Source organism: Heterodontus francisci, chromosome 9 (assembly GCF_036365525.1).
Source record: "Heterodontus francisci isolate sHetFra1 chromosome 9, sHetFra1.hap1, whole genome shotgun sequence".
In the NCBI taxonomy this organism is placed as follows: Eukaryota; Metazoa; Chordata; class Chondrichthyes; order Heterodontiformes; family Heterodontidae; genus Heterodontus; species Heterodontus francisci.
In genome coordinates, this window is record NC_090379.1 from 112,082,038 (window position 1) to 112,102,855 (window position 20,818).

The 20,818-nt window shown below is 43.6% G+C and overlaps 1 protein-coding gene across 4 annotated transcripts in view; it reads right to left on the minus strand.

The window, feature by feature from the left end:
- Window positions 1-20,818, minus strand: part of eif2ak4 (eukaryotic translation initiation factor 2 alpha kinase 4) — a 183,289-nt gene that overhangs the window by 70,238 nt on the left and 92,233 nt on the right. For all 4 annotated transcript variants that reach the window (XR_010975749.1, XM_068039692.1, XM_068039691.1 and 1 more), the window contains 4 exons: window positions 19,567-19,668; window positions 18,218-18,268; window positions 15,509-15,745; window positions 691-766 (listed from right to left, as the gene is read on the minus strand). Coding sequence is in view for 3 of the 4 variants with exons in the window: in XM_068039692.1 (XP_067895793.1) it covers window positions 691-766; window positions 15,509-15,745; window positions 18,218-18,268; window positions 19,567-19,668 (466 nt within the window). In the remaining variant the exon portion in view is untranslated. The remainder of the gene's footprint in view (window positions 1-690; window positions 767-15,508; window positions 15,746-18,217; window positions 18,269-19,566; window positions 19,669-20,818) is intronic.

Below are 20,818 nucleotides of genomic sequence, written 5' to 3' on the forward strand. Positions count from 1 at the left end.
TGTTGGCATGATGAGAGGGAGCTGTAATGAAAAACCAATAGAACTGAGCTGAGGTGTGGTATCCAGACTTAGAAAAACTACTGGCAGTTCTAACAGGGAATGAGAGCATTTTCCAACAGTTTAATGCTTGGAACAATCCTGCTTTTGTTTTCTGTGATATTGTTTGAGGAATAAATGTAGGGAACTACATCAGGAGAAATCCCCTGTTCATCTTTCATCGTGCCATGGGATTGTTACATTCACCTGAGAAGGCAGAAGGCACCCAATTTAACATCTCATTCGAAAGCATCAATATTGCACTGATGGATCAGCCGAGTTATGTTGACCCTGAGCCCATAACCTTCTGAATCAAGGAATAAGAGTGCTACCACTGAGCCAAGCAGAGACAAAAGGAGAAGCAGTGATCACGATAGCACTGACACAATAGAGGGTGACGTGACACAGTGTGATGGGAATAAGTGCAAATGCAGATAACAGCAGGATTCCCATCAGCCAAAAAGCTTTTTCTTGCATCCTATTCAGAGTGTGGAACTTAATGCACCCTGAGCAGCCAAAACACCATTGCTCCACGGAACTCTGAACATTAAAGCAATTCAAATAGGCTACAGAGAAGTTGACAGAAAGTAAGCGACATAGAACACTGGGTACAGCCAGGAGATGGGTAAGCTAGTTGTGATGTATTATACTCACCATGCCCTTTGAATACCCGGCACACTGTCTCGTATACAAAATGCCGCACCATGGCATAGCTGGCCGAGAAACTGACCTGCGGAAAGAAAAACATTTATCTTTTCTTTTTAAAAGCGCGTGACTAGTAATTTGACTGCATTTGTCGTGGACTCTTCAGAATGGTCACAGTTAACACTACAGCTGAAAAGGAGATAAACCCTCCAGAGTGAAACTTCTGACATTTGGTCATTGTTTCTAACTTACTGCCAGCAGCTGGCCAATGTACCAGTACAATACATATTAGTGAATGTCCCATGACATTGCTTGTGGTTTAAAATCAGATTTTGGTGTTTTGTGAACTTTTTTTGCCCCAGTATAGAGTAGAGGCAGGGGTGAAGTTCCAGTTACCTGTTTTAAAAGTCTGCAGCAGGAAAACATCTTAAAATTAACAGGGTCATACTTCAGCAACAGAAAGAAGGGGTAATAAGATGGTATTTTATTTTAAAATAGGTCATTGAGATAGGAACAAGGCCCAGCAGCTTTATATTTAGGGGTAATAGTATAGGGCCAGGAAGAGTGGGTGGATGTTGCCATACTGTAAATAAAGGAGAGTGGGATGGTAGTTGAGGCTAAGGGTTGCCTTTAAACACAATGTTTTAAAGCACAGCATATTCACACAAGATTTAAGAAAAGGGCAGGAAGATATTAGGTAGTTAAAAAACTAATGTGCTATGTTGATGTAGTTTCCTGATGGACAGTAAATAAGTAATTCACCAGCCTGTTGCAGCAATCAACTTACAAAGTAGAACAGTCATCCAGTTTGGATATGATGCAACCTAGGTTGCTGAGGAAGGCAAGGGTGGAAATAGCATAGGCTCTAGTCACAATCTTCCAATCCCCTTAACTAGGACAGTAGTGCCAGTTGAATAGTGGGTTTCAAATATTATACCTCTGTTCAAAAGAGGGGAGAAGGTTAAATCCTGTAACTACTAATGTCAGTGGTGGGGGAGCTTTAAGAGACAATAATCTAGGGCAATATTAATTGTTTCTTGGAAAAACATGGATTAATAAATGACAGCCAGCTTGGATTTGTTAAAGGCAAATCATGTCTGACTAAACCTCGTCAGGGTGGCGCAGTGGTTAGCACCGCAGCCTCACAGCTCCAGCGACCCAGGTTCGGTTCTGGTCCTGCCTGTGTGGAGTTTGCAAGTTTTCCCTGTGACCGCATGGGTTTCCTCCGGGTGCTCCGGTTTCCTCCCACAAGCCAAAGACGAGCGGGTTGACAGGGAAATTGGCCATTGTAAATTGCCCCTAGTATAGTTAGGAGAATTGAGGGAAGGTGGGGATGTGAGGGGGAAATGGGATTAATGTAGGGTTAGTATAAATGGGTGGTTGATGGTCAGCACAGACTCGGTGGGCTGAAGGGCCTGTTTCAGTGCTGTATCTCTCTATGACTGTAAATTGATTGAGTTCTTCGATGAAATAATGTTGGTAAGGTTAGTGTGGTTGATGTTGAGTATATGGACTTTCAAAGGAAATTTGTTAAAGTACCACATAATAGACTTGTTAGCAAAACTGAAGCCCATGGGTTAGAGGCAGTGGTGGTGTGGATACAAGATAATAGACAGAAAGCCAGCAGTAGCAGTAAACAGTTGTTTTTCAAACGAGTATAAATGGGTGGTTGATGGTCGGCACAGACTCGGTGGGCCGAAGGGCCTGTTTCAGTGCTGTATCTCTAAACTAAACTAAACTATACAGTGATGTCCTTCAGGGGTCGGTATAGTAAACCTATATTAATCACTGTTTAGGCCTCAGCTGGAGTAGTGTGTCCAATTCTGGGCATCAGACTTTAGGAAGGATGTCAAGGTCTTAGAAAGAGTGCAGAGGAGATTTACTGGATACTAGGGATGCGGGACTTCAATTATGTGGAGAGACAAGAGCAGCTGGGATCGTTCTCCTTAGAGCAAAAAAGGTTAAGGGGAGATTTAATACAGATGTCCAAAATTATCAGGAGGTTTTGATACAATAGAGACAGACAATCAGGATGACTCAGTGCAAGGTCATGGGGCTCACTAGTGCTGCCAAAATCGTTGTACAAGAGACCTGAGAGCTGGGTCTGCTCAAAGTGCCATGGGGAGAGCAGGCAGGGGCGGTGGGAGTTGGTGAAAACATTCAACACGCGCCATATGATTCTAGGGGCTTCACAGTCCAGGGAGGACTGGACAGTACGAACCGTTGGGGTTTAGAGGTAGTGCAGCTGACAAACCACACCCAGGAATTGCAGACTTCACTGACCAAATTTAGGAGGAGCGGTTTCAGTTACATGGTATGTTAGGAAACAGGCCTGCATCACAATTTTGGCAGGATGATATAACCTCCCATGTCTCACCTATACAACCTCACATGTCCCACCTACTCAAAGGCATGGGAGGCCACACGGTCAAGCTGGGGACAGGGCAAGCCATTCATTGTAGCTGTCTCAAGTGGTGAATAGGATAGGCAGAGATAGTGGTGTTGGAATTCTGTGCAATACCCTAATGTTAACACAAAAAAGGCTGCAGAGGAAGTGGGATGGGAGGGGGTGTGAGGTTATTTGGTCATCAGACTGTAGAGGCAATTCGGGTCCCTCCAAGCAGTGCAGGTACTTCAGATGCTCGTCAAATTAACCAAGAAAACTTGAGCCATAGAGTCATACAGTCAGTCATAACGGCAGAAGGCGGCCATTCAGCCCATTGAGTTCATGCCGGCTCTCTAGAGTAATCCAATCAGTCCCACTCTACTGCTTTAGCCCCAGCCCTGTAAAATTATTCCTCTCAAGTGCCCATCAAATATCCTTTAAAAATCGATCATCTCCGCTTCCACTACCCTCGTAGGCAGCAAGTTCTAGGTCATTACCATGCACTGCGTAAGTAAGTTCTTCCTCACATTCCTGCATCTCTTGCCCAAAATTTTCAATCTGTGCCCCCTAGTCCTTGTACCATCAGCTAATGGGAGCAGCTTTTCTTTGTCTACCTTACCTAAACCTGTTATAATCTTGTACACCTTGTACACAAATAATGCAAAGCTTGATTGCATCTATTTTAATGCAAGGAGTCTTACTAGTAAGGCAGATGAATTGAGGGCATTGATTAGCACATGGCATTATGATATTATTGCTATCACAAGAGACATGATTGAGGGAGGGGCAGGACTGTGGCAGCTCAATATTCCAGGGTATAGAATCATCAGGCGTGACAGTGAAAGGGGTAAAAGAGGAGGTGGCATTGCACTGTTGATCAAGGAGTCATTTACTGCAGTAAGGAGGGATGATATCTTAGAAGGTTCCTCAAATGAAGCCATATGGGTAGCTGTTAAAAACAAAAAGGGGGCAATCACTTGGCTGGGAGTGTACTACAGGCCTCCAAACAATCAGGGAGAGATAGAGGAGCAGATATGTAGGCAAATCTGAGAGAGGTGTAAAAATAATAGGGTAATAATAGGGAATTTCAACTTCACCAATATCAACTGGGATAGTCTTAGTGCAAAAGGCTGAAGGGGGGGCGGAATTCTTAAAATGCATACAGGAGAGCTTTTTGAGGCAGTACGTAGAAAGTCCTACAAGAGAAGGGGCAGTACTGGACCTAATCCGAGGGAATTAAGCCAGATTGGAGGACAGCGAATGTGGTACCATTATTTAAGAAGGGTAGCAGGAATAAACCAGGTAATTACAGGCCAGTGAGTCTAACATCAGTGGTTGGGAAACTATTGAAAAAATTCTGAGGGACAGGATTAATCTCCACTTGGAGAGTCAAGGATTAATCAAGGAAAGTCAGCATGGCTTTGTCAGGGGGAGATCAAGTCTAACTAACTTGATTGAATTTTTCGAGGCAGTGACAAGATGTGTCGATGAGGGTAAAGCAGTTGATGTAGTCTACATGGACTTCAGTAAGGCTTTTAATAAGGTCCCGCATGGGAGATTGGTTAAGAAGGTAAGAGCCCATGGGATCCAGGGCAATTTGGATCCAAAATTGGCTTAGTGGCAGGAAACAGAGGGTGATGATCGAGGGTTGTTTTTGCGATTGGAAGCCTGTAACCAGTGGTGTACTGCAGGGATCGGTGCTGGGACCCTTGCTGTTTGTAGTGTACATTAATGATTTAGACGAGAATATAAGAGGTATGATCAGTAAGTTCGCAGATGACATGAAAATTGGTGGTGTCGTAAATAATGAGGAGGAAAGCCTTAGATTACAGGATGATACAGATGGGCTGGTAAGATGGGCGGAGCAGTGGCAAATGGAATTTAATCCTGAGAAGCGTGAGGTGATGCATTTTGGGAGGACTAACAAGGCAAGGAATATACAATGGATGGTAGGACCCTCGGAAGTACAGAGGGTCAGAGGGACCTTGGTGTACTTGCCCATAGATCACTGAAGGCAGCTCCCCAGGTAGATAAGGTGGTTAGGAAGGCATATGGGATACTTTCCTTTATTAGCTGAGGCACAGAATACAAGAGCAGGGAGGTTATGATGGAATTGTATAAAACGCTAGTTAGGCCACAGCTGGAGTACTGTGTACAGTTCTGGGCACCACACTATAAGAAGGATATGATTGCACTGGAGAGGGTGCAGCGGAGATTCACCAGGATGTTGCCTGGGCTAAAGCATTTCAGCTATGAAAAGAGTGAAAAGGCTAGAGTTGTTTTTCTTAGAGCAGAGAAGGCTGAGGGGTGATATGGCTGAGGTATACAAAATTATGAGGGGCATTGATACGTTAAATAGGAAGAAACTTTTTCCCTTAGCAGAGGTGTCAATAACCAGGCTGTATAGATTTAAGGTAAGGGGCAGGAGGTTTAGAGGGGATTTGAGGAAAACTTTTTCACCCGGGGGTGGTTGGAATCTGGAACACACTGCCTGAAGAGGTGGTAGAGACAGGAACCCTCACAACATTTAAGTAGTATTTAAATGAGCACTTGAAATGCCATAGCAACCAAGGCTACTGGGCCAATTGCTGGAAAATGGGATTAGAATAGTTTGGTGCTTGATGGCCGGCACAGACACGATGGGCCTGTTTCTGTGCTGTATAACTATGGCCTCTCTCAAATCTCCCCTCAATCTCCTTAGCTCCAAGGAGAACACCACCAGCTTCTCCAACCTAACCTTGTAGCTAAAATTCCTCACCCTGGAACCATTCTGGTAAATCTTCCTCTGCACCCTCTCAGTGACCCACACATCCTTCCTAAAGTGTGGTGGCCAGAACTGGACACAAAAACCTAGTTGTGGCCTAACCAGAGCTTTATACAGGTTCGGCATAATCTCCCTCCTTTTGTACTTAATACCTCTAATTAAAAAGCCCAAGATCCCATATGCTTTGCTAACTACTCTCTCAATATGTCCTGCCAACTTCAAAGATCTATGCACATGAACTCCTAGGTCCCTCTGTCCCTGCACATTCTTTAAAACTATGCCATTATGTCTATATTGCCACTCCTTATCCCTTCTGCCAAAATGTCACCTCACATTTCTCTGTATTAATTCCATCTGCCACACGTCTGCCCATTCTGCTAGCCTATTTATGTCCTGTTGCAGTCAATTGCGGAGATTCACCAGGATGTTGCCTGGCCTCACCATCTCCCACACCTCCAAATTTGCTATCATAGTCAGATTTTGAAATTCTACTCTATATTCCTATATCCAAGTTATTTACATATATCAAAAAAAGCAGTGGTGCTAGCACTAACTCTTGGGGAACACCACTGTCTACCATCCATCAGTCTCAAAAACAATAATTTACCATCGTTTTCTATCCTAAAGCCAATTTTTTTGTAATCCTAGCTGACACCAACCTTCCCCTCCTACTACAAGTCTCAGTTTTGTTAACCAGCCTTTTATGTGGTACTTTGTCAAACGCTTTCTTAAAATCCATAGAGACAACATCCCTTGCTTTCCCATCATCAACTTTCTCCGTTTCTTCCTCAAAAAATTAAATTAGATTGGTCAAGCATGATCTGCCTTTTACAAATCAGTGCTGGCTCTCCTTAATTAACTTAAACTTCTCCAAGTGCCTGTTGACTTTTTCCGTCATTATTGTTGCTAAAACATTACCCAGTTACTAACAATGCCCTTACATCGTTTCTTGAATAAGGGCGTCACCTTTGCTATTTTCCAATCCTCTAGCACCTCCTCTGTATCGAGGAAGATAATGGCAAGGTGTTCCGGTTTCTCCACTTCCACTTCCTTTAGCAAACTGGGATGCAAGCCATCCAGACCAGGCAACATATCCACTCTAAGCATAGTCAGCCTTTCCAGTACATCCTATCAATTTTCACCACATCCATTCCTTCTAACATTTCTGCTTCTAACAATGTTTTGTCAGCATCTTCTTCCTTAGTAAACACAGATACAAAGTACTTAAGTACTGCTGAAAATAGAGACATGTTGTCGAAGCTTTTTGTCTTGCATTTATGAGGACAATCCGCAAGAATAACCAACGTAAGCAAAAACAACAACTTATACTGCATAAAAGAGTGCTGATTGGTAGACAAGTGAACTCTGATTGGTAGAGGCATTGCCATGGAGAATGCACCAGTTTACAGTGACTGACAGTTAACTGCCAAGCTTTGTTTGAAATTTAAACCAGGCAGCTAGACTCTGGTCAAGGCATTGCCCCGAGGAATGAACCAGCGAATGGCTGTCTCTTATTTTGTTCAGCTGAAACAGGCGCAATGTTAGTACATTTTCTTTCTGTCTGCAATGGGGACACAAGGGGGGGTGGGGGGCGAGAGAGCAGCAAGCAGTTCAAAACAGCTATCCAGTGCAGGTCACCAGAGCGGACTGACCTTGTTCCGAGGAGAGAAAAAGAAATCAAAGTGTGACGTCACGGGAAAACAGGTAGCTGATTGGTTGGTGAGTTTTTTTTATCATTTATCTTTCAAAACTCGGGTAATTTTACAAATTGTAAAGTTTTATTTATTAATAATAGTTAAGCTTAATAGATTGGGAAACAGCAAGAACAGAGCAGAGCTAGTAGCTGCTGCCACTGCCGCCAGTCTGCTGGTGTTCGGAAAGAAAATTCGAGGTATGACACCACAGGGAAGCAGGTAGGCGATTGGCTGGGTGAGACTTCGGAGCTACAAACAGCGCGAGAGGGGAGACAGAGCAGCGAAGCACAGGGAGCTAGTCGGTGAGTATCTGGTGGGTATTTTTTTTTACTTTATTTTCCTTTTCTGCTGATTTTTATTTTTTCTCTTACATTTAAGGCTGTCTACCAAGTAGAAGCTAAAATACCAGTAGTCGGTAGGTGATTACTCGGTCATCTGTTCTATTTATAACCATTTTGTGTTTATTTAACTTCCAATTTTAGTGCAGGAAATAAATAATTTGAGGCATGGCAATGCTGCTCACACCCATCGAATGCAAATGCTGTGCCATTTGGGGAATCCAGGACCCTACCCAAGTCCTGGACAACTACATGTGCAGAAAGTGCCACCAAATGCAAAAAGACGAGCGCCGAACCTTGGAACTCAAGAAGCAGTTGGTGTCACTGAGGTGCATTCGGAAGGATGAGAGATATGTGGATAGCACGTTTCAGGAGGTGGTCACCCCACAAATTAAGAGAGTGCAGGAAAAAAGGACTGGGTGGCTGCCAGACAGACAAGAACAACAAGGCAGGTAGTGCAGGAGTCGCCGGAGGGCATCCAACTTCCTAACCGGTATTCAGTTCTGAGTATCAATGAGAGAGAGGGTTCCTTTGGAGAGTGCAGCATGAGTCATAACCAGAGCACCATGGGTGGCTAAGCCATACAGGGAGGGAGGAGAAAAGACAGGATAGCAAGAGTGGTAGGGGATTCTTTAGTTAGGGGAACAGATAGACGTTTCTGTGGTCGCAGATGCGATTCCATGATGGTATGTTGCCTCCCTGGTGCAAGGGTCATGAATATCACCGAGCAGCTACACAGCATTCTGGAGGGCGAGGGTGCACAGCCAGAGGTCATGGTCTACATTGGTACCAACAATATAGGTAGAAAAAGGGATGAGGTCCTACAGCCCGAGTTTAGGGAGTCAGGAAAAAGATTAGCAAGCAGGACCTCAAAGGTAGTAATCTCCAGATTACTCCCAAGGCCACATGCTAGTGATTATAGAAATAGGAGAATACACCAGATGAATGCGTGGCTGGAGGGATGGTGCGGGTGGGGGGGGGGGTGGAGAAAGGCTTCAGCTTTCTGGAGCATTTGGACTGGTTCTGGGCAAGGTGGGACCTGTACAAGCTGGACGGTCTACACTGGAACAGGACCGGGACGAATGTCCTTGCAGGATGGTTTAAACTAGATTGGCAGGGGGATGGGAACCTCAGAGCAGTTTCAGATAGGACAAATTCAGACCCAGGGAACGGGAGGCAGAAAATTAACAAGTGAATCTGAAAGACAGAAGAAGCCAAGGTTAAAAAGTGTACAGCACAGGAATTTGGCAGTGTTAAAAGGTATTTATTTAAATGCAAGGAGCATAGCAAATAAAGTTGAGGGCACAGACAGATACATGGCAACACGATATCATTGCTATAACGGAAACTTGGCTTAAAGAGGGGCAAAAATGGCAGCGCAACATCCCTGGATATAGAGTTTGCAGGCAGGATAGAGAGAGGTATTAAAAAAAGGAGTGGGTGTAACAGTATAAGTTCAAGAATCAATTACAGTTGTGAGGAGGGATAAGCTAAATCAATCAAATGAGGCCATATGGGTAGAGCTCAGAAATAAAAAAAGGGGCAGCCACACTACTAGGAGTGTACTATAGACCCCCAAATAGTGAGAAGGAGATAGAACAACAAATATGTAGGCAAATTTCTGAGTGCAAAAACAATAGGGCAATAATAGTTGGGGATTTCAACTACCCTAATATCAACTAGGATATAAACAGTGTGTAGGGCACAAAATTATTGAACCACATTCAAGAAAACTTTTTTTAGCCAGCACATAACAAGCCCAACGAGAGGGGGCACAATTCTAGATTTAGTCTTAAGAAATGAAGCTGGGCAAGTAGCTGAAGTAGCAGTGAGTGACCATTTTGGACATAGTGACCATAATAGTTAGATTTAACATTATTATGGAAAAGGACAAAGACAGAACAAGAGTAAAAGTTCTAAATTGGGGGAAGGTAAATTTTATGAAACTGAGAGGTGATCTGGCAAAAGTGAACTGGATACAGCTACTTGAAGGAAAATCAGTGGCAAACTAGCAGGCGGCATTCAAAAGCGACATTCTACGGACATGTCCCCACAAAGAAAAAGGGTGGTACTGCCAAATCTAGAGCCGCCTAGCTACCTAGAAGCATACAGGGCAAGATAAGGCAGAAAAAGATAGCTTATGACAATTACAAAAAACTTAATACTTTAGAAAGCCTAGAGGCTAGAAAGTGCAGAGGTGAAGTAAAAAAGGAAATTAGGAAAGCAAAGAGAGGACATGAAAAAGTATTAGCAGGTAAAATCAAGGAAAACCCAAAAGATGTTTTATCAGTACATTAAGAGCAAGAGGATAACTAAGGAAAGGGTAAGGCCTATCAGAGATGTACAAGGTAACTTATGCGTGGATGCAGAAAATGTGGGCAGGGTTCTTAATGAGTACTTTGTCTGTCTTCACAAAGGAGAGGGATGATGCAATGAAGACATTGTAGTTAAAGAGGAGTGTGAAATATTAGATACAATAAGCATAATGAGAGAGGAAGTACTAGAGGGTCTGACGTCCTTGGAAGTGGATAAATCACCAGGGCCGGATGGATTGTATCCTCGAATGTTAAAGGAAACCAGGGAGGAAATAGCGGATGCTCTGAGGATTATCTTTAATTCCTCACTAGATATAGACGAGGTACCAGAGGATTGGAGGTCTGCGAACATTGTACTATTGTTTAAAAAGGGTGGGAGGGATAGGCCAAATAATTATAGGCCGGTCAGTCTGACCGTGGTGGTGAGCAAATTATTAGAATCAATTCTGAGAGATAGGATAAACTGCCACTTAGAATCAAGGATAGTCAGCATGGATTTGTTAAGGGAAGGTCGTGTCTTACTAACTTAATTGAATTTTTTGAGGAAGTAACAAGGAGGACTGATGAGGGTAGTGCATTGGATGTAGTCTATGTGGATTTTAGTAAGGCATCTGACAAGGTCCCACATGGCAGACTGATCAGAAAAGTAAAAACCCATGGGATACAGGGGAATGCGGAGAGTTGGATTCAAAATTGGCTCAGTGACAGGAAACAAAGGGTAATGGTCGACGGATGTTTTTGCAAATGGAGGGTGGTTTTCAGTGGCGTTCCACAGGGCTCACTGTTGGGTCCCTTGCTGTTTATGGTATATATTAATGATTTGGACTTAAATGTTGGAGGCATGAGTGGGAAGTTTGCAGATGACACAAAAATTGGCCGTGTAGTTGATAGTGAAAAGGATAGCTGTAGATTCCAAAATGGTTTGGCTGAGTGGGCGGAAACATGGCAAATAGAATTCAATCCGGAGAAGTGTGAGATAATGCATTTGGGGAGGGCAAACAAAGCAAGGGATTACATAATAAACAGGAGGATATTGAGAGGGGTAGAAGAAGAGAGAGACCTTGGAGTGCATGTCCACAGGTCCTTGAAGGTGGCAGAACAGGTAGATAGAGTGAAGAAGGCATATGAATTGCTTTCCTTTATTGGCCGAGGTATAGAATACAAAAGCAGGGATGTAATCCTGGAACTTAATAAAATGCTGATTAGGCCACAGTTGGAGTATTGCATACAGTTCTGGTCACCACAATTACAGGAAGGACATAATTGCTCTGGCAAGACATCGGCCATCTCAATTTCTCTGCCCCCCTCACTCACTCTAACCTGTCCCCCTCTGAACTTGCCGCATTCCGTTCTCACAGGTCTAATCCGACATTATCATCAAATCTACAGACAAGGGTGGTGCTGTTGTTGTCTGGCGCACCGACCTCTACCTTGCAGAGGCTCAGTGCCAACTCTCAGACACTTCGCCCTACTTCCCCCTGGACCATAACCCCACCACCGAACAATATCTGTCCACAGTACTGTCACTGACCTAATCTCCTTTGGAGATCTTCCCTCCACAGCTTCCAAACTCATAGACCCACAACCCCAGACAGCTCGCTTCTACCTCCTTCCCAAAATCCACAAACAGGACTGTCCCGACAGGCCCATTGTTGCAGCCTGTTCCTGCCCCACTGAATTTATTTCTTCCTATCTTGACTCAATCTTTTCTCCCCTGGTCCAGTCTCTGCCCACCTACATCCTTGACTCTTCTGACGCCCTACGTCATTTTGACAATTTCCGGTTACCTGGCCCCAACCACCTCCACTTCACTATAGATGTCCAATCTCTCCACACCGCCATCCCCGACCAGGACAGTTTGAGGGCTCTCCGCTTCTTCCTTGAACAGAGGCCCAACCAGTCCCCATCCACCACCACCCTCCTCCGCCTGGCTGAACTTGTTCTCACATTGAACAATTTGTCCTTCAACTCCACTCACTTCCTTCAAGTAAAAGGTTTGGGTACCCGCATGGGTCCTAGTTATGCTTGTATTTTTGTGGGATATGTTGAACATTCCTTGTTCCAATCCTACTCAGGCCCCCTCCCCCAACTCTTTTTCTGGTACACTGATGACTGTATCAGTGCTATTTCCTGCTCCCGCCCCGAACTGGAAAACTTGATCAACTTTGCTTCTAATTTCCACCCTTCACTCACCTTTACATGGTCCATCTCTGAAGCTTCCCTTCCTTGACTTCTCTGTCTCCATTTCTGGGGATAGGCTGTCTACTAATATTCATTATAAGCCCACCAACTCCCACAGCTACTTCGACTATACTTCTTCACACTCTGCCTCTTGTAAGGACTCCATTTCATTCTCCCAGTTTCTCCATCTCTGACACATCTGCTCTGATGATGCAACCTTCCACAACAGCGCTTCTGATATGTACTCCTTTTTCCTCAGCCGAGGATTCCCCCCCACTGTGGTTGACAGGGCCCTCAACCGTGTCCGGCCAATTTCCCGCACTTCTACCCTCACGCCTTCCCCTCCCTCCCAGATCCGCGACAGGGTTCCCCTTGTCCTCACTTCCCACCCCATCAGCCTCCACATCCTCCGCCATTTCCGCCACCTCCAGCGTGATGCCACTACCAAACGCATCTTCCCCTCTCCTGTCAGCATTCCGAAGGGATCATTCCCTCAGCGACACCCCGATCCACTCCTCCATTACCCCCGCCACCTCGTCCTCTTCCTACGGCACCTTTCCCTGAAATCGCAGGACGTGTAATACCTGCCCATTTACTTCCTCTCTCCTCACTATCCAAGGCCCAAAACACTCCTTTCAGGTGAAGCAGCGTATTACTTGTACTTCTTTCAATTTAGTATACTGTATTCACTGCTCACAATGTGGTCTCCTCTACACTGGGGAGACCAAACACAGATTGGGTGACCGCTTTGCAGAACACCTCCGCTCAGTGAAAAAGCATGACCCCAAGCTTCCAGTTGCTGGCCATTTCAAAACTCCATCCTGCTCTCATGCTCACATCTCTGTCCTGGAATTGCTGCAGTGTTCCAGTGAACATCAACGCAAGCTCGAGGAACAGCATCTCATTTACTGATTAGGCACACTACAACCTGCCGGACTGAACAGAGTTCAATAATTTCAGAGCATGATGGGCCCCCCTTTTTATTTTTATTTTTTCATTTTTATGTGCTTATTTTAGTTTTTTTAGTTTGTTTCTACTGTGCCTACCCACTGTTTTTTTCATGTTTGTGCTTGGAGCCAGGCTGTTCAGTTTTCTGTCAATTAACACCCTCTCTGTACTACCGCTTTGTCTTTCAGCACACCATTAACATACCATTTGCCTTTGCTCCATGACCTTCTGGTCAGTTATTCTGTGACCTCGAACTATCAACACCTCGTTGTTATCTCTTGCCCCACCCCCATTTTACTTGCTGAAAACCTATTACATTTCTAGCCTCTGCCAGTTCTGACCTGAAATGTTCAACTCTGCTTCGCTCTCCATAGATGCTGTCAGACCTGCTGAGTATTTCCAGCATTTCTTGTTTTTATTTCAGATTTCCAGCATCTGCAGTATTTTTGTTTTTATTTACAAGAATGTTGCCAGGGCCTGAAAATTGCAGCCATGAGGATAGATTGGATAGGCTAGGGTTGTTTTCCTTAGAACAGGGGAGGTTGAGGGATGACTAAATTTAGGTGCATAAAATTATGAAGGGCCTAGATAGACAGGAAGGACCCGTTTCCCCTAGCAGAGGGGTCAATTACCATGGGGCACAGATTTAAAGTGATTGATAGAAGGATTAGAGGGGACACGAGGAAAAACTTTTTCACCCAGAGGGTGGTGGGTGTTTGGAATTCACTGCCCAGATCGGTGGTGGAGGCAGAACCTCTCAACTCATTTAAAAAGGTACTTGGACCTGCACCTGAAGTGCTGTAACCTGCATGGCTACGGACCAGGTGCTGGAAGGGGGGGATCAGATTGGGCGGCTAGTTTTTTCAGCCGGCGCTGACACAATGGGCTGAATTGTGTGCCCTAACATTTCTATGGTTCTATAGTGTCTTTAATGTAATCAAATGTCCCAAGGCACTTCATTGGAGTGTTAACCAACAAAATTTGATACAAGTCACATAAGCAGATATGGTAGATGATCAAAAAGCTCGGTCAAAGGAGCATCTTAAAAGGAGGAAAGAGATTTACAGCAACAAAGAGGTTTAGGGAGGGAATTCCAGAACTTTGAGGCTTGATATCTGAAAGCACAGCCACCAATGGTGAACTGATTTGAAGTGCGAATATGCAAGAGGCCAGAACTGGGAGAGTTCAAGTATCTTGGAGGGTTTTAGGGTTGAAAGAGATTACAGAGATGAGGAGGGACGAGGCCATGGAGAGATTTGCAAAGAAGGGTGAAAATTTTAAAATCAAGGCGCTACTTAACCAGGAGCCAATGTAGGTCAGCAAGCACAGGGGTGATGTGTGAACGGGACTTGGCGCAAGTTAGAAGACTGGCAGCAGAGTTTACGTTCATGGAGCTTACGTTCATGGAGGGTAGAAAATGGGAGTACAGCCAGCAGTATGTTGGAAGTCTCAAGGTAATGAGGGTTTCAGCAGCAGATGAACTGAGGCAGCTTGGGATTTCCACATCCCCACCCCCGATCATTCTGACCTGTAACTGGTGTGATTTTCAGAGAAAAAATTCCCAGTGATAAATCATCAGCTTCAAAGACCAGGGAAGAGCACAATGGGGCCAACATCTTTGTGGTGTGTATATGAAATACAAAAAAGGGTAGTGTCGATAAGGATGCAGTCTTTTTGTTGTTGGCAGGTCTCAGGCAGACTAATACTGAATTGCATGACTATACTTGCATTGTTATTGTACTGTACTTCACAATATTACAGGTGAATAGCATATACAACGTAAGTATGGGAAAAAGCATCACAAGATAGCAGCCTCTCGGGGTTCAAAAAATAATTACCCATTTGCACTGATCTACACAGCACCTACTGACTTCAAAAACTTGCCAACAAACTCTTAGCCACATCAGTCCATTAAATACCATTATACCTTATTTTGGACAGCATATCCCTGTGACTGACTTATGATTAAAGCTGAAACAAGATGAGTTCCAACTGAAAGTCGTCCCCTGTAACGCCAACTCTGTTTCCCTCTACACAGATGCAGTCAGACCTGTAGTGTATTTTCAGTTTTTATTTTTATTTTCAGATTTGCAGCATCTTGCTTGAGTAAAGCTTAACTTTGTTTCTAATACATTCAGCAAATCCAGTGACAATGCTTCAGTGTCCCCTGGAGGATATGTTTGACGGTATCAGTTTCCTACCTTATAAATATCAATATCATAGGTGAAATCCATGGCAGGCGTGATATGCTGGGAGAAGATCTGGGTGACCATTGTCCTGTAAACTTTGCTACTGGTATTTGCCAATGCATGGCGCAGCATTTCATGTAGTTCTGACTCCTCCATCTGGGGTGGGGGGAGATACTTGCTTTTCAGCAACTCTACTGCGGTGGGACGTTTCGCTGGGTCATGATTTAACAGCCAGCCGACTATTAATCTCTAAAGAAAACGGCAACAACAGGACATTAACTGTGGGTCAAAGCAGATTTCATAGCTCACGTACACTTGCATGAAAATGGAGATCTCACGGAGCTACACAGAAACTGGAGTAGGCCATTCATTCTCTCGAATCTGTTCCACCATTCAATTAGATTATAGCTGATGCGTACCTCAACTCTATTTACCCAGCTATGATCTATAACCTCAATACCTTTAGCTAACAAAATAATTACTAATTTCAGTCTTGAAAGTTTTGATTGACCCAGCATTCACAGTCTTTTGGGAGTGTTCAGGATTTCCACTACCCTTTGTATGGAAAAGTGTTTCCTGATTTACCTCAGAACAGCCTGGCTCCAATTTTAAGATTATGCCCCCTTGTCCTCAATTTCCCCAACAGAAGAAATAGTTTCTCTTTCTCCATCCTTTTATCATTTTAAACACCTTAATTAGATCACCCCTCAATATTATATAATCAATGAATACAAACCTCATGTATGCAACCTTGAGTTGAATGGGTCTTTATTCTCCGCAGTTTAGAAGAATGAGAGGTGATTTCATTGAAACATACAAAATACTTAAGAGGACTAGACAGGTTCGATGCTGACAGACTGTTTCCCCCATCTGGAGACTATAGAACTAAGGGGTACAATCTCAGGTTAACGGGTTGGTCATTTAGGACTGAGATAAGGAAACATTTCTTCACTCAACCATCGTAATTTTTTTGGAAATCTCTACCCCACAGGGCTGTGGATGCTCAAACTATGAGCATATTCAAGACTGAGATCAATAAATTCTTGGGCACGAAGGGACTCGAGGAAGATGGGGATGGGGCAAGAGTGTGGCGTTGATGTAGTTCAGCCATGATCCTACTGAATGGCCAGATGGCCTATTCCTGCTCCTATTTCTTAACTACTCCTCATAAATTAACCTTTTCAGCTGTCACTCTGTAAATCAGCTCCGCACCCTCTCCAAGGCCTATATACCATTCTTGAGGTCTGCTGCCCACAACTGAATGCAATAATCCAGATGGTGTCTAACCCAAGCCTCTATACAACTGAAGCATAACTCCCTCCCCCTTTTTATTGCAAGTCAGTAACTCAATCATGTAATCACAGTGTTATTACAAACCACAAGGACTTGCATTTACATAGCACATCAAGATGTCCAAAAGCACTTCACAGCCAACAAAGTACTTCTGAAATGCGGTCAGAGTTGTAATACAGAGAAATGCAGCAGCCAAAGCTCCACAAACAACAATAACCTAAATAACCTGACAATCTTTTTTTAAGATGATGTTGGTTGAGGGATAAGTGTTGGCCAGGATACCGAGAGATGTCTCAGGCTTTTTTTCAAGATAGTGTCATGGAATCTTAATCTACACCTAAGAGGGGATACAGTGTCTTGTTTTAACACCTTATCTCAAAGATGGCACCTCTGATAGTGCAGCACTCTCTCAGTACTACACTGGAAGAGTCAGCCTACATTATGTTCTTAAGTCTCTGGAATGGGGCTTGAACCAACAACCTTCTCAGTCCTACCACTAATCCAAGGTTGACACCTTGACCAGATATATCCCATAGAAGACTAACAGAATTTAAAAAGAGCAAGAGAGAAGACAAGGTAAATTAAGAAGCAATGACTGGTTAATGCCAAGCTGAAGCCTGCAGATTAAGCCACATAAGGTCAGTTGGCCAAAAGTTTGGTCAAAGAGGTAGGTTTTAAGGAGTGTCTTAAAGGGAGGAAACCAAGGTAGAGAGGTGTAGGGAGGGAATTCCAGAGCTTAGGGCCGAGGCAACTAAAGGCATGGTCACCAATGGTGGAACGATTAAAATTGGGGACGCTCAAGGAACCAGAATTATACAAGCACAGATTTCTGAGGGTTATAAGGCTGCAGTAGATTACAGAGATAAGGTGGGGTGAGACCATGCAAGGTTAGCTCAGTGTTAGCTATATGCCCCAGTTTGGTACTATCTGCAAACTTTAGAGTTACTTGTTCCTCAATCCAAATCATTAATGTAAATTGTGAGCAACAGTGGTCCCAGCAGATATTTATAGAAAACTGCATTTTACCTTCCTTCAATCTGAATAACTACTCTTCACACCAATTCTTTTCTTTCTATGTTTCAGCTAACTTGCTATCCACGTAGCTATATGTCATCCCCTGACTCCACATGTCCGAACTGATTTTACAATGTGGCGCTTCACATTGTTGAAGCCTTCCGTTTCAGAATGTCAGAGTACCACTGTGTGAGCTCACCTTACCCTAGCTCTTTGCTAATCCTAGAAGGTTTTTGAGAGGCACAACAAATTGATTTGGAGTACTTTGTTGATAAATGGTTCATTTCTGCTTCAGAAACACTTGTGTTCCTTTCCTGGTAATAAAGACTGCCCACCTTGCAACCTATGGGTTAGAGACCTTCTCCAGGTCACAACAGTACAACTGCCGTTGAGGCAAAAAGCCAAAGACAGTACCTGTAATGAACACTTTTCTTCATCAAAATCTTCAGGGATCTCGATTGTTGGCTGAGAGGAAAAAATAGCTTCAATGAGATTCGACATTTCCATCAATAATCTGAAAAACAAGCAATGTTGATTCATAGGGCACAAGGGGCATTTACCCCCAAACTTTTAGATGCACCATGCAATTCTCAAAACCCAACAAGAGGATACAGAGGGCTATTCTGTATTGGCGTGAAATGAGAACAGTGGCAAGGTGCCCTCATATTGCCACCCTTCACCACAGCCAGACACTCCAATCAATCCTATGTGTACTGGCATGATTGGGCTGGACTATGATACCTCTTCCCTTCCAAATGCAAATACTCCAACATTTTCTCCCCATGCTCACCATTACAATGATGCTTTCATTTCAAATTTTGCCCCAAGGTGAAGGAAGCCAGTACTGGTAATGGGTCACTTTTCTCTTTCTGGCCCAAACATTGCAAGGTCAGATCGAGAATAAATGTCCTTTATGGTCCAATGTCTCAGCGCAAACCTCAGAAAAGCACCCACCAGCACTTCTGAGTGAGACACAATATAACACTAATGTTTATTGAATTGTAAGAGATAGGGTATATTTTTTGTAACATGTATTTTACTTGTTTTTACACATATTTTATCTAAATATTGTGCAATATGTGTCTTATTAGACCCATGAATAAACCTAAATATACATGTTAAAAGAAGAACCTGCATTTGTACAATGCACAATATTTTAAAGCTCCATATTCAGTGGATTTTTGTCAGAGTATCTAGGTACTAGGAACAATAATAACTTGCATTTATATAGCACCTTTAACATAGTAAAACATCACAAGATGCTTCAAAGGAGCATGAACAAACAAAATTTGACACCAAGCCACGTAAAGAGACACTAGGACAGGTGACCAAAAGCTTGGTCAAAGAGATAGGTTTTAAGGAGTGTCTTAAAAGTGGTAAGGGAGGTAGAGAGATGGGAGAGGCTTAGAAGGGAATTCCAGAGCTTATGACCTTGGCAGCTGAAGCCATGGCCATCAAAGGTGGAGTGATTAAAATTGGGAATGCTCAAGAGCACAGATAATTCTAAGGTTTAAGAGTAAGATTAAGAGTAACTAAACTAACAAGATTAAGAATGGTCAAGCTCCTTTCACTCAGGACTCCATATAACGTACAGTGAGAAGATTCCTGCCCATCTAAATCTCAGTGTTACGAACTTAGACATAATTACACAAACTAAAAACACAATCTGGTTATTTCTCCAAGGCAGAAATGAATTTACTGATGGTTACAATAATTTGGAATTCTGGTTTGTCTCTGTCAAGGCTCAATATGCTAGCACCTACCATCCGTAGCTTGCTGAGAACAGAGATCCTCTCAGATGCTGTGCCCATGGGATGATACGACATCTCAAAGAAAATGATTCCCAAACTGAACAGATCTACTTTCTGGAACAGATGGTAATAAATCAGCTGTAGTTTTATGAAGTAACACACACCAGTTGCAGTTGAGGTAGTCTACACTGACTTCAGTAAGGCTTTTGATAAGGTCCCGCATGGGAGATTGGTTAAGAAGGTAAGAGCCCATGAAATCCAGGGCAATTTGGCAAATTGGATCCAAAATTGGCTTAGTGGCAGGAGGCAGAGGGTGATGGTCGAGGGTTGTTTTTGCGAGTGGGAACCTGTGACCAGTGGTATACGGCAGGGATCGATGCTGGGACCCTTACTGTTTGTAGTGTATATTATGATTTAGATGTGAATATAGGAGGTATGATCAGTAAGTTCACAGGTGACACGAAAATAGGTGGTGTCGTAAACATTGAGGAGGAAAGCCTTAGATTACAGGACGATATAGATGGGCTGGTAAGATGGGCGGAGCAGTGGCAAATGGAATTTAATCCTGAAAAGTATGAGGTGATGCATTTTGGGAGGACTAACAAGGCAAGGATATATACAATGGATGGTAGGACCCTAGGAAGTATAGACAGTCAGAGGGACCTTGGTGTACTTGTCCATAGATCACTGAAGGCAGCAGCACAGGTAGATAAGGTGGTTAGGAAGGCATATGGGATATTTACATTCTGTGCCTCGGCTAATAAAAGCAAGAGGAGGGAGGTTATGATGGAGCTGTACAACTAGCTATATAACTAACTAGCAGTATAAAATGCTAGTTAGGCCACATTAACTGTGTACAGTTCTGGGCACACTATAGGAAGTATGTGATTGCACTGGAGAGGGTGCAGAGGAGATTCACCAGGATGTTGCCTGGGCTGGAGCATTTCAGCGATGAAGAGAGAGACTGGATAGGCTAGGGTTGTTTTCCTTAGAACAGAGAAGGCTGAGGGGGGACATGATTGAGGTATACAAAATGATGAGAAACATTGATAGGATAGGAAGAAACATTTTCCCTCAGCAGAGGGGTTAATCACCAGGGGCATTGATTTAAGGTAAGGGGCAGGAGGTTTAGAGGGGATTTGAGGAAAATAAATTTCACCCAGAGGGTGGCTGGAATCTGGAACACACTGCCTTAAGGGCTGGTAGAGGCAGGAACCCTCACCACATTTAAATATTACTTAGATGAGCACTTGAAATACCATAG